Here is a 13,762-nt window from a genome sequence, read left to right as displayed (position 1 = left end):
TTTTTGCCTTTTCATGAACTTTCACATTCACAAACTCTTTTCTTTACTGAATCAACTAAAAAACCTTTAGCCAATGCTCATGGAAGACAAATGCAAAACCAATCAAATACTGACAAGTATCAGAGAGGTAGCCATGTTAGTCTATAGCTTTGGGAACAACAAGAAGTCTTGTGGCACCTTATAGACTAACAGTATTTTGGAGCATAAGCTTTTGTGGGCAAAGATCTGCTTCATCAGATGCATGAGTGGGGGGATGGTTTCGGAGGCGTATTTAAAGAGTGGGGTAACAGTAGGAGGGAAGGCTAGAGCTGACAAGGTCTATTCAGCAAGGTGGAAATGGCCCAGTATCAACAGTACTTATCAAAAGAGAAAAAAACAAGTCAGATCAGACAGGGGCATGTGAGCCTTTGTCAGAGTCTAATGGGGAGCTATTAGCACCCAGAGCAGAGAAACTACTTTTGTAAGTTGCGAGCCACTCCCAGTCTCTGTTTAATCCATGGTTAATGGAGTCAAATTTGCAAATAAATTGCAGCTCAGAGATTTCTCTCTCCATTTGATTTTTAAAATTTTTTTGTTTCAGAACTGTCACCCTTAAATCTGCCACTGAGTGTTAAGTACTGTTGATACGGGGCCATTTCCACCTTGCTGAATAGACTCATGCATCTGATGAAGCGGGTCTTTGTTTACGAAAGCTTATGCTCCAAAATATGTTAGTCTATAAGGTGCCACAAGACTTCTTGTTGCAATCAAGTACTATAGTTATTCATGTAGGACACAATTCAGTTGTGGAACTCAATGCTACAGGATGTTGTTGAGGCCAAGAATTGTGCAAGATCCAATACTTCTATGAATATCAAGTTTATCCAGAGTTATTACAGCTTATAATAAAGAGTTTTTGAAAGGACTACAAAGATCTTGCTGCACAACATCACCTACCCCTCTGACTCTTAGAGATCAAGACAAGATCTTCTTCAAGTGTCAGCTTATGTCACCTGTGAGGCATCTCCTGCTGGCTGTAAGATTACTCACCCGCTTTACTCTCAGGAGACTGGCTCACCCACAACTGAATTTCTAACTCATTTCTAAGTCTAGAGAGGTAAAAAAGAGAACACTGCGTTAATGTGGTCACAGCCATGTTTTGAGTATCATCACACTGTGGATTAGACGTGAGCCAAGGCAATTCAAATAATCCTGCAGTTCTTATACATGTGAGGATTCCCATAGACATCTGCAGGCCAAATTCTAAGCTCCGTTACACTTGAGTAAATGCAGAGTAATGGAAAATTCAGTGAAGTTTTTTGGAGTTACTTTGAATTTGAGTGATGTAATTCACAGTAGAATTTGGTCCATGATCCCTGCTCTGAGAAACTTTCAGACTTGAGGCACCATCACACTGAGCCCTTGTTTCATGAAGGAAGTAGCATTAAAATGGCAAGAGAAAAAGCAGCTTGTTTACTGAATGGAAATACTGAGACGTCTGCTCATTGTTTAAACACATGGTAGGATATGGATATACATATGGTCCAGAAACATGTGGCATGTTCTCCTTGTAATTCACTGCAGAGTCACGTGATGATCAGCTGACCATGTACTTTGCCCTCCTCACAAGCACTCTGCTGATTAATCTATCTCCGATGGATTTGTTTTAAAATTGCAAGCAGCTTCAGGTACCCTTTTAAAAGATATCAACCAAGAAACATTTTGAATAGTAACAGAGAGGAAGCCATGCTAGTCTATACACTATCAAAACAAAAAGCAGTCAAGTAGCACTTTAAAGACTAGCAAAATAGTTTATTAGGTGAGCTTTCGTGGGACAGACCCACTTCTTCAGACATCCATTCAGTGGTCTGAAGAAGTGAGTGTGTCCCACGAAAGCTCACCTAATAAACTATTTTGCTAGTCTTTAAAGTGCTCCTTGACTGCTTTTTGTTTTGATAAGAAACATTTTATTATTCTCCCTCTCCTACGCCAACAGTTGCATATCCCCAAGATGCAGGGCACGCAAAATTTACACCTGCACTAGTAACACCTTTGGTCTACTGAAAAATGTTACAATTTAAATTTGGATTACTAGAGGCAGAAATGAAGGTACCATTGGAACAGAGAAATCTCCAGCTTCTCTTGTTAACAGAGACTCCCTTCTAGAGCTGGCAGATCTTCAGATAATGGACTTCTATCCCTAATATTGTCACAAATTTGAAGAGCTGTGCTAAGTCATTTTTGGGGGCTTGTATTATTCCCTCTGAGCCTGACACAGTTGGGTTCATGGTAACTAATGCAGCTGGGTTTGCTACAGGAAATACTGACAATGCCATTTTTCTCACACTTAAACATTTGTTTGATATGGTCATAGACAGAATGCATGCGGTTGTGAGATGTTGAAGGTTTTACAACATACTCCAAACACAACAACAAAACCATTCTCTGAAATGTCCCTAACCACAGTTTGCCAGAAGCTGGAAATGGGTGACAAGAGTTGGATCACTTGATGGTTACCTGTTCTGTTCTATCCCTTTGAAACACCTGGCATTGCCCACTGGCGGGCAACAGGGCACAGGGCTAGGTGTACAAGTGATCTGACATTGTATGACCATTTTTATGAACTATTCCAAACTCTTATCAGTAAAACCCTTCTCCCATATCACTGTCACACAACCTATCTTTAGAGATACCACCTACACACATGTAAAATTGATTGGTCACTGTTAAGTAGCTATTTGGTTTTGCCACATGTTCAGTCATCTAATCTGGGTAGAAATACTCATGAAAATGAGAATAAGGAAAAAAGATGGAAGGGGCAAATGTCAGCTAGGTCAGATTGTGACTCGACAGTTCTTGAGTTTGGAGGAAAGGACATTGAAACATGTGATTGAATGAGTGTAGCTGCAATATCTTGAGGGTGTATTTTGAAACATAAAATGGTTTGTCTCCAGCTCATGTAAATGGGTCACCAGCAAGATTTTAACCATACAGTATTAACTCAACACTTTGTAGTAAGAATAAACTCCATTTAGTTTGCAGTAGTAACAGACTCTCATCATCTGTGTGTACTGAGTACTAGAGTGAGATAATACATACAGTTTGCATATCCCTTGCACTTATGGCACTTACTCTTCATTTCTTTCCACTGCACTTTTGGCCCTTTTCACAAGGGTCTGTACTTCTCGCCTGATCTCTTCTATTTCTTGTGTTTTGACCGGTCTTTTTTCCATACCTTTCACCTGAGCCTTCAGTGTCTGTGAGATTAAATAAACAGGTGAAATATGAGAACATGCACATCTATAAGAGCATATGGAAGAAGCATGCGAGTACTTGTAAATTTTTTCTTCTTTCGATAGGCAGGACCTAGCGCAATCCTTTTATTTTATTTATTTATTTATTTATGTTTGTTTATTTGTTATTTTTTAGGTGACAACTCATTTCTGAGACAAGCTTCTGAGTGAGCAGCTCAAAAGGTAAGTGCTAATGGTAACACTTCCATTGATGAACCAGAAAACCTACACTATGTTTTGAAACCACCTCTATAGGACGACAGTTCATTGGACATCCTTAGACATATCAAAGATAGAGTGAAGATTGTTACCAACAGAAAGAGGATTGGCAGTGCTCTCTCTCCCCCCCAGCCAATTATTCTTTCCTTTTCTATGCATTAAAAGGCTTTTCTGCTTGTGGGATCATTCCTTTCATTGCTTCTCTTTTATGCAAGGGGCACATTATACCGGAGAAACCATACTTCCACTGCTGTCACCTGTGCAAAGTTCATCCTTACGGTCTACTGTGATAGCAGCAGCTCAAAGTACACAGCTACACCAGGGCTCCAGCACAGACTGCCATTAAAGAAAAGAGTTGGTAGCCAGGGTGAAATCCTCACTCAATTGAAGTAAATGGTAAACTCCTATAGGGTCAGATTTTCACCATGAGACTACAACAAAAGCCTATATGCATAGTTTGACTGAAGACCACTGACCTAAAATTATTACTTTTATATTCCAAAACTGAAAATAAACAGCAAAAGCAAAATGAAAGTATAAATGTCACACAGTATCCTTGTGTTGCAATCTTCGTAATAGCAATATATGACTGCAGAAACCTGAGTCAGAGAGAATAAAAAAAATACAAGCAGAGAAGAAGTTATGCGAATACAGACACTGTGAGTGTACTTCCCAGTGTGGTTTGACAGATATGCCCTAGCTCTCCTTGAGTTAGAATGCTGAATATAGCAGTGCGGCCACAACAGCATGTGTGGTGGTTTGGATTAGCCCCGAGAGAACAAATGAACCAGACTACCTGACTCCCTGCATCTGTACTCAGGCAGCAAAGCTACACCATCACCAGGGACACAAAAATATTTTTAGTGGGCTAGCTCAGGCAGGGCTGGTGTGTGTCTGTCTTCCCACTCTGGGAAGTATTCTCTCAGCTACTTCATACCCAGACCCACAGAGAGCCAATTTCTGCTCCCTGATTCAAAAAAAGAAAGTCCTGGCCCAAGTGACTACACGCTGGAGGACAATCAAGTAATTCATGGCACCTACCTTCCTCGTCCTGCCTGCAGACCAATGGTAAGTACCCCTGCACAGGAGGAATTCTTCCCTTGCTTTAAGGGAACAATGCACCACAAAATTGCCTCAGACGGGAGTATCTAGCTTGAAATGTTTACACAGCTCTGTGTAATGTTCAGTACAAATACAAAAGTTTAAATTCAGATTTTATGCTTCCACAAAATAACTGTGTAGAACATTTCTCTGGGGCACCCTCCCCACTCTTTAAGTTTTAAACTTCTAACTGTGTGAACATACACTTATGAAACAGGTCTATACATAGTTGGACACTGCAGCTTGGCACTTATTCAGAATGATTTCTTTGAGAATTGTGCGTGAGTTTTTCTGTGATTCGGATATATATCCTCTAGGAATTGGAATGAAACCACTAGCTCATTTGACAAAAACCAACAAAACAGATGTCAGATGGCCCCAGAATTTTTCAGATCTGAAGAAAATAAACAGATGTCAGATGTCCTCAGAATTTCCAGATCTGAAGAAGTGGGTCTGTCCAATGAAAGCAGAGCGCCTAATAAATCATATTATTAGCCTTTAAAGTGCTACAGGACTACTTTTTTGCTTTGTGAAGATACAGACCAACACGACTACCTCTCTGCAACAAAACAGATTTCAGTCACCACCAATCAGGATTGTTTCAAATCAGTGACTTAGATAGAAATAAACACTGAATCTAAATTATGAATCCCCTGAGCCACTCATTCTACTCAAATTTTCCCTTCCGACCACAGAAGAACTTGCAACATATTTTCATACAAAATTAACAGTATGCAGATGCAGTATTCATCAATGAAGCCAAAATCTCCAAGAAAGTATACTGCATAGCCAACGTTCATGGTTTGGTGAACTGTTTCAACACATTCGATTCATGATGTTCCTGCCAGCCCTGTTTTTATGCCTTGAAATCTGCTGCCTCTTTAGCTATTTGCTGTTGGTGCTCATGTGGAAGTCCTCATGAGCAATGAAATAAAGGGCAGACTCCATATCATTGTATCAAAGATAAGTGCACATCCGCTTTCAGTGGTTCCAAATGTGTTTAAATCACACAACTAAATAATCAAGGGCTGTTCAATTTCACATAACTGGTATGTCTATGTGCAAATCTGTCTCTTTCATATGTCCTAAAGAAGCTTTATGTCATGCGTGGGGCTCCTCACAGTGTTTTTGCTACTTGGAATGCAAGTAACATTGACCTTTTGACCTCCTCGTGCACTGCCCCAGCAAATGATTATTACCTTGTATTGTGTTGTAGGCAGAGAATCCAGAAGTATCACCATGTAGAGCTCGTATTCATTCTAAATAAATAAAAAGGAACAGGACACCTATCAACAGTGTTCAGAGATTATACATGCAGGATTCACTTGAACACCAGCAACTACAGGTTGGATCTCTCTCATCCCTTACTCTCATCTGTGGCAACATATGTAATCCAGCATGATTTTACATAGCTGGACAACCACTTATCAAGTGTAACCAAGTTTTCCGCAGTCCCATAAAGTTTGTTCACATCATCCAGACATGGCTCAGTGTCTTCTAAAAGCCCAGTAAGCAGGGGAAGTGTTGGTAATGCTTCTAGACAACATCGAGATTCTGTGGTCCAGCTAATTCTCTTGTTCAGCACTGATCAGATCCCAAGGGTGCTGGATTAGAGATTCAATCTGTATGGATAGCATGTATTCTACAAGAACCTTTTCTGATAGGGCTAGGAATGAGTTTGGTCTTAACCTCAATGAAGAAAGAGCTGGATCATATCATTTGTTGGTAAATATAACAACACTCAGTGCATTCTTTCCACACCCTCTAGCTTCCTTTAATGTAGACGGTGTTTATTTTCAAACCCTCTTCTAACCAGCCACTCCTCCTCTTCTCACTGCCACTAATTCTGGGTAGTATTCCATTTCCTAATGTTTGACATTAGCCCCTGACAAGTATTGGAAGGCACTGGGATGTGTTCACTTTCTTTACAAATATGAAATGGTGCCAGTTCTCTTCCTCTCAAATAGCAGATGCTAGGTCAGTCTTGCACTGTCTAATGCCAGTGGCATGGCTCAACCATGTATATAACAGGAAGAGTGAAACTCAATTTCATCACAGGGTTTTTAGGTTCTGTTTCATATTAGAGTCACCATCACAAGAGAACAGCTGGAGGGACAAACGGATGTGATGTCCAGAGAGTTTTGGATGTTATCCTTCAACATGATGACACTTAAAAAAATGAAAATGACAGTAACAAACAATGAATGACTAATTCAGCTACATGGCAATCAGTATTTTTCATATGTAGATCTCTAAGAGCTTTACATGGAAAACCCAGCCAACAGGACCTGGGGTTATGCCCTTATTTCCAACTTGCATCTCAACTGTTTTGTTTAACTTTACTATATTTTACCAGGCTTTGCCTGGTTTTTGTTAAACCTAATTTTAGGAAAGAAAACTTTGGGCTTACTTGCCTTTCAACACATTTTTATCTAAACATAGCATTGCTGGACAGATAGCTTCCAAGATGGGGAAGCTGTTGACATTTTCCAGTACCTGGTCATCTGCCATGGTGCCTGGGTCAGATAACAATGAAATCTGCTGCTGAATTTTCAGTGCCAGTGCAGCTTATGGATATTTATGGAGGTGAGTCTTTGATGACCGTGACATCAATATGCACATAATCATACCAACTTTGCTATACAGAGCTGGACCTTGGACTCTCTATAGATGTCATATAAAAGATCTGGAGAAATTCCACCACAGGTACCTTAGGAGAACATTGGACATCATGTGGCAGGACAGACAGACCAACATTAGCATCTTTGCAGAAAGTGTTTCCTGCAGCATCGAGGCAACAAGCGCACATGTGCAGCTAGGACAAGCTCTTATGGTGGGGAAAGGAAGCACTACAGAGACATTCTTAACACCACCTTGGTAAATTGCGACACTGACACCTGGGAGAGCTGCTGGCAGACTGGGTAACCTGGAGGACCACCATCTAGAATGGTGCCCAACCCTTTGAGATCAAGTGTCATCTCTATGAAAAAGACCAGAAAGCCTGATGTAAGGAGTGCTGATGGAGACAGAGACCTCATGTGACGCTACTGCCAAAGAGCATTCCTTGACAAAATTGGCCTAATTTCTCTCCTTCCCACTCATTGGTTCTAGGCATCCAAGGAGAAATCTTATGAGACACAAGGGATCCCAGAGAGAGAGACAAAGATAAGCAAACATCATCTTTACAGGCTACACAAGCCCCTACTTCCCACTGTGTTCATGGATGCTGTCTCGATATCCCCTTAATGGAACTGTGGAAGATTCTCTCTATTCACAATACAATACATGGAAACAACATCGGCGCAGAGCAAGCTTTTGTCACCTCATATTACTAGGAAGGCAGACTTTACCTGCATTTGCACTCTCTCTCTCTCAGCACTTCAAATCTCCAGTCCTGTGTGTTTAGCTAAACAGAGCTGAGGAACCAGAAGAGACCATAAACGAAGAAAGACTCATCCAACCCCTGTGCGATCATAGAGATCGCATATAAATTAAGAGATTCTTTGAACATGTCAGGAGCATAGGAAGGCCTAACAGGTATGTCTGATTTTAATGCAGGAGTAGGAGGTCAGGGAGAAACAAAATATAAACATAAATGTATCTTCATTTACTGTAGCTTGGAAGAGGTAGACATGCTGGTTGCATTCAGAAGCATTACCTGACTCTGAAATTCTGTGAGCTGTTCCTACAGTGCATATTCACATATTACAACCTTGGTAATATAAAATGGAAGTTAGAGAACCTTTAGATCATGATGTGCTCAGCCTGACTGGTATCTCCTACCTTAACCTCCTTCAGAATATCACCAAATATCGAAGAGCTGTTGCAAATATCTTCAAACACATCCCCAAAGACCTGTAGCCGTTTGAAATGGGGGCGATTACAATCACAGATCTTCTGGAGCTCCTGCAGTAAAAATCAGAACTAAAAACAACATGCAGATGTGTATTGGATGTGTCATCCCCACGTGGCTCAAAGGGGAACAGATAACACAGCCCAGGCTTGAGACTCAGAGATATGCTATCAAGGAATTGTTCTTAAACAACAGTCCTGATTCAACCCTCTGTGGATCTGTGATTCCTTTCCTGATGGTGTATGGAATTGAATAATATGGGAACCAACCAACGGAAGATTAAAGGGTTAGGAAGACATCACTCAAGGAAAGATTTTTCTCACACTCATAACATGGTTCAGAAGATGACAAATACTGCTGAGCAGGATTCTCCAGTGTAAAAAAAAAGGCTCAGAATAAAAATGAAAAGGATGTGTTTATAACAGCAAAGAGAAAATAAAGGGAAGCCTGAAGAGTGTTATAGGCAGCAATTAGTATATTAGGCCTAAATATATTTAAGTATCATTTGTTTAGTTATTTAAAGCCAATTTCTCAGCTGTTATAAATTGGTATAATACCACAGGCTTCCACCCAGATGAGGGTGAAGCAGGCAGGAAACTGACCAGCCCTGTTTTGTGCCCTGCCCTGCCTTGCCTTGCCTTGCCGGCCTGGTCAGTTTCCTGGATCCAAGGAGTGGAGGGGAGCTGGGAGCCAGGCTGCCCCTGCTTTCTGCCTCCCCACCATTGGCTGCCCTCATCAGTTTCCTGGCTCTGCAAGGGGAGAGCAGCTGGGAGCCAGGCTGCTTGCAGGACCCCTGGTTGGTCAGTTTCCCAGGCACCCCAAGTGGCAGAGAGCTTGTGACTGGTCAGTTTCCCAAGTCCCAAAAGCAGCAGGGAGGGCTGCCACTTGGTTCCCCTCTCCCCACTGCTTGCAGGACACAAGAAACTGACCAGCACATGCCCAAAAATTTGAGTTACACAGGGCTTGCAGGAATGCAATCCCTGCGTAACTCGAGGGTTTACTTTACATTCCTGAAAGAAAACTAGTAGCATGGACAGTGAGAAAAATAAGGCAATCTTGGCCAAGGTATGTAATACTTACAGCCTCCTTGTGTTGTAACTGTTGATATAAACATCTTTGATTACAAAATATTAGGCATTAAAGATGGAAGAGAGGTGTTAGATCATCTGCTCTCTCCCTTACCCTTGCAACATTTGCAAGACAGTGCTTCTAATCTACTCTTTCAGTGCTCTATTCATCTCCAATAACATACTTCTTTACACAGATGTTCTTATTCAGATGACAAGCCACTGCATGATTTCACTTCGTGAACATCTGTATCTCCCAAAAGAGGCAGAAAGGAATATTTGCAGATTCAATCAAAGACCAAATTTTGCCACTGATGCTGGCTAACAGCTTTAACTGTAGTCTGCTTTCATGAGGTAACAAAAAATGTGATGGACACAAACTTATCCAAGGAGAAAATGTTCTCTTCAATTTTGTAGATTCAGTTCAATGTTTCTACAGCTAAACAGTTGTGGGGTATCCTTCTGTTACAATAGCAAGATCCCATTTTCCTGCTTATGGTAACAGCAGCACACAATCTCTTCATTTCACATTGCAGTAAACCATGCTCCTTTGATTGTGATTCACAGCGATCTATCTTCCTCTACTGACAGTGGAATCATCTTTTCTTCCCAATGAAGAAAAGTGTCTCTTGATTCATTATCTCCAATAACTGAGTCTCTTGTATGAAGAATTAGTAAGTGAAAGTTGGCCTATGAACTCAAGTTTTCTGGGCATCTTTAATGCAATTTTAAGTCTAAAAATCAGGCAATTCCTGGGAGATCTCTCAGGCAAGTGTTCATTCCTTTGCCTATTCCCTTCTTGTTCTGCCTGGAACCCTAGTTACTGTGCACCCTAGGACCAAGTGGAGAGATATTCCTCTTGGGACACTTCTTGCAGATGGAAATAAATTTGCGAAGAAATTGTTTCCTCCATATGGCAGTTTGTGTTCAGAGGAGCCAAAGGTCTTGTGGTGGTGAACCTACAGCCCTCTTAGCAGAGCTGCACACTTTGTCCTAGGCCGCATCTACACATGCACGCTACTTTGAAGTAGCAGCGCCAACTTCGAAATAGCACCCGTCACAGCTACACATGTTGGGTGCTATTTCGAAGTTGAAATCGACGTTAGGCGGCGAGACGTCGAAGTCGCTAACCCCATGAGGGGATGGGAATAGCGCCCTACTTTGACGTTGAACGTTGAAGTAGGGCACGTGTAGACAATCCGCGTCCCGCAACATGGAAATAGCAGGGTCCGCCATGGCGGCCATCAGCTGAGGGGTTGAGAGACGCTCTCTCTCCAAGCCCTGCGGGGCTCTATGGTCACCATGTGCAGCAGCCCTTAGCCCAGGGCTTCTGGCTGCTGCTGCTGCTGCTGCAGCTGGGGATCCATGCTGCATGCACAGGGTCTGCAACCAGTTGTCGGCTCTGTGGATCTTGTGTTGTTTAGTGCAACTGTGTCTGCGAGGGGCCCTTTAAGGGAGCGGCTTGATGTTGAGTCCGCCCTGTGACCCTGTCTGCAGCTGTTCCTGGGACCCTTATTTCGATGCGTGCTACTTTGGCGTGTAGACATTCCCTCGCAGTGCCTATTTCGATGTGGTGCTGCCCAACGTCGAAGTTGAACATCGACGTTGCCAGCCCTGGAGGACGTGTAGACGTTATTCATCGAAATAAGCTATTTCGATGTAGCGTGCATGTGTAGACGTAGCCCTAGTGTAGTAGACTGCAGATATCCAAGAAGAGGGAAGACTCCTTTATTCGGCGGCTCTTCATCCATTTTGTTGCCAATATCCAATCTGCCCAAAGCTCTCTCAGTTTGGCAGCTGCCTCTTTCAGTCCTTGTATGAGAGGGGTTAGTCCGTATCCACAAAAACAACAAGAAGTCCTGTGGCACCGTATAGATGCATGTGACAAAGGGGTTCTTTGCCCAAGAAAGTTTATGCTCTGATAAATCTGTTAGTCTACAAAGTACCACAGAATTTCTCATTGTTCTTACAATCCTTGGCTATCAGTCTTCCTGAGCGAGCAGGTATCACTCCTGCTAAGCTCAATTCCATGTCTGCAAATACCACTGATCAACTACCTGCAGCATTCCTATAAACAGCAAGTGAATAAATTGGAAGACTCCTTGGCTGCTTGCACAACCACAGAATAACATTTCAAAAAATTATTATGCTGCAGTCTGACAGATTTCTATTTCTGCCGTCAGTACTCTTAGCTCTCTACTTATCTCACTGCTTACTGCATCATTCCCAAGGCTTCTGATGATCATAGTGACATAGGCAGATAAAATTGATGGAGGGGACAATTAGGAGCTAATGTGTGCCAAGGACAACTAAGCTGTCTAAAGTCCCCTGGAGCCACCAATAGAGCGGTTCAACAGCAAAACAGTATCAACCCATAAAGACCTCTGAAACTCGTTGGGTTCCAAGAATACTCAGCAGTTCGTATTGGTGACTCAAATGCTGCACTGCAAGCAGGGACTCTATGGTGCAGCAAAGAAGATCTGTTGTAGCATCTTCATCCCATTCTGAGATTCACATCCAAGCAGGACATACTTCAGCAAAGCCAGTTTTAGAGTGGGAGATCAGACGCACTGAAGGGTGTGTTCAAGCTTTGCTACAGTGCCTCCCAAACTCACTCTGAACTCAAACAGAGCCTAATGCTCAGCTGGAGTCTTCCTGTGTGCAAAGTGCAGGGCCTCATCCAAAAATCAAACATGGTTAGTGATCACTGGTACCTTGTTTTCTTAAACTTAAGAGCAAGAACTGAGGAGCAACATCAGGATCAACCAATACTATGTGCTCCTGAGAAAGACTCTGTGTTATGCATGGTCAATGGGACCAATACTGACACACTGTCAACTTGTGTTATGACTCCTTCTTGGCCTAGATTACATTTCTTCCCATTTGCCCACCACAACATGGATCAAGCGATCCAAGCCTTGGTAAAATTATTTCCTCACGTACCCAGTCTGAAATATATTTCCCTGCTCACAGAAATACTAATCAGCTGTTAGGTTACCAGCCTGAAACCCAGCAACTGCAGCTGGTTGTTGAAATGAGAATATAACATGTCTTTTCCATCTCTAATTCCTACTAAACAAAGATCTTACTGTAATTTCTAGGCCATGAGTGGGGCTCTCTCATAGCAACAATCAGATTTCTCATTTCTTACCCTGTCCAGTTTAGGAGGCTTGTGAGATTTAAGGGAAGGGGAGGGCAGCAGGTATTGTTTTTGTATCATCACTGACATGCTTTTGCTTACCTGAGCCAACTTCCTTTCATGCCGCTCAGATACTTTCCTCCCAATGATGTCATTCTCTAGCAGATCATGCTTGGCTATAAAATTCCTCTGAAAACGTAAAAACTTGTGAAACTGATCAGTTTTAGTCACTCCAGCCAAATACGAAGGCATAAACTGATACTCATCTTTAGCAATTTCAGCTGCACAACTTTGGCTGTTCTTAACTGGCTTGTACTTCAACACTTTCATTTCCGGCACATCTAACTCTTCTCTTTTAAGTGGCCTATTGAGTCTGTTAGTCTCCTCCTCAATTTTCTTTTTAAGCTCCTTCAGCTGCTTTTCCAAAGGAGTAGATGTGAGCGGGCCTTTCCCTTGGACATCAGTGCTGACCAGTGGTGCCCGAGCAAGTCTGTAGATAGGAGAGGCTGATTTGGTATGGACTGGAACCACTGTGGTACTCGGGGGAACATCACACAGAGTATTTTTCATCTTCTTGGCTGTTTCACTGCATATATTTTGAGCTGAGATTTGCTTTCTTTCGGTCATGAAACTGGTTGGTTTCTTGGCACTGTCCCAGTACACCTGTTTTATATTCTCTCGGGGCTTATAAAGCTTGTTGTGGTTCAAGTGTCCTGAGGTGTAAAGTTGAACATCAGCTCTGTGGGCTTCTTCTAAGCCATCTAAAAGATGTGTCAGGCTCCTCTCTTGCTTGCTTTCTGCCATGGCAAACTGATGATTATAGTACAGCACAGGGAAAAAAAACAAACTAGCATTGAATTTCAGTTGAGAAAAACATGGAACATATGCCTCACCTTTTTGAACTTCATAACAAGAGTACATGAAGTGAAATTAATAGTTGGATTCTCAACCCTGGATACTCAAGCCCATGAAGCATCAAACCAAACAGCACAGGAAGCAGTCATGTCAATTTCAAGAGGCCATCCCTGTAATGTGCCCTTTACCTCAGGGTTGAGCTGGGAGTGCCATCTCTAGAACTAAGAATCTGAATCCATTCTCCATGTCCAATAAA

At 42.2% G+C, this 13,762-nt stretch overlaps 1 protein-coding gene across 1 annotated transcript in view; it reads right to left on the bottom strand.

Moving 5' to 3' along the window:
- Positions 1-13,455, bottom strand: part of C3H6orf118 (chromosome 3 C6orf118 homolog) — a 55,359-nt gene extending 41,904 nt beyond the window's left edge. The window contains exons 1-5 of the mRNA XM_074990267.1: positions 12,754-13,455; positions 8,376-8,498; positions 5,792-5,851; positions 3,112-3,236; positions 1,030-1,088 (exon numbers count right to left, since the gene is read on the bottom strand). Of these exons, the coding sequence (XP_074846368.1) occupies positions 1,030-1,088; positions 3,112-3,236; positions 5,792-5,851; positions 8,376-8,498; positions 12,754-13,455 (1,069 nt within the window). The remainder of the gene's footprint in view (positions 1-1,029; positions 1,089-3,111; positions 3,237-5,791; positions 5,852-8,375; positions 8,499-12,753) is intronic.
- Between the last annotated feature and the right edge of the window lie 307 nt (positions 13,456-13,762).

The sequence above is a fragment of the Carettochelys insculpta genome, chromosome 3, assembly GCF_033958435.1.
Source record: "Carettochelys insculpta isolate YL-2023 chromosome 3, ASM3395843v1, whole genome shotgun sequence".
NCBI lineage: Eukaryota > Metazoa > Chordata > Testudines > Carettochelyidae > Carettochelys > Carettochelys insculpta.
Note: the sequence above shows the minus strand (reverse complement) of the source record. Positions and strands in the feature narration are given on the sequence as shown.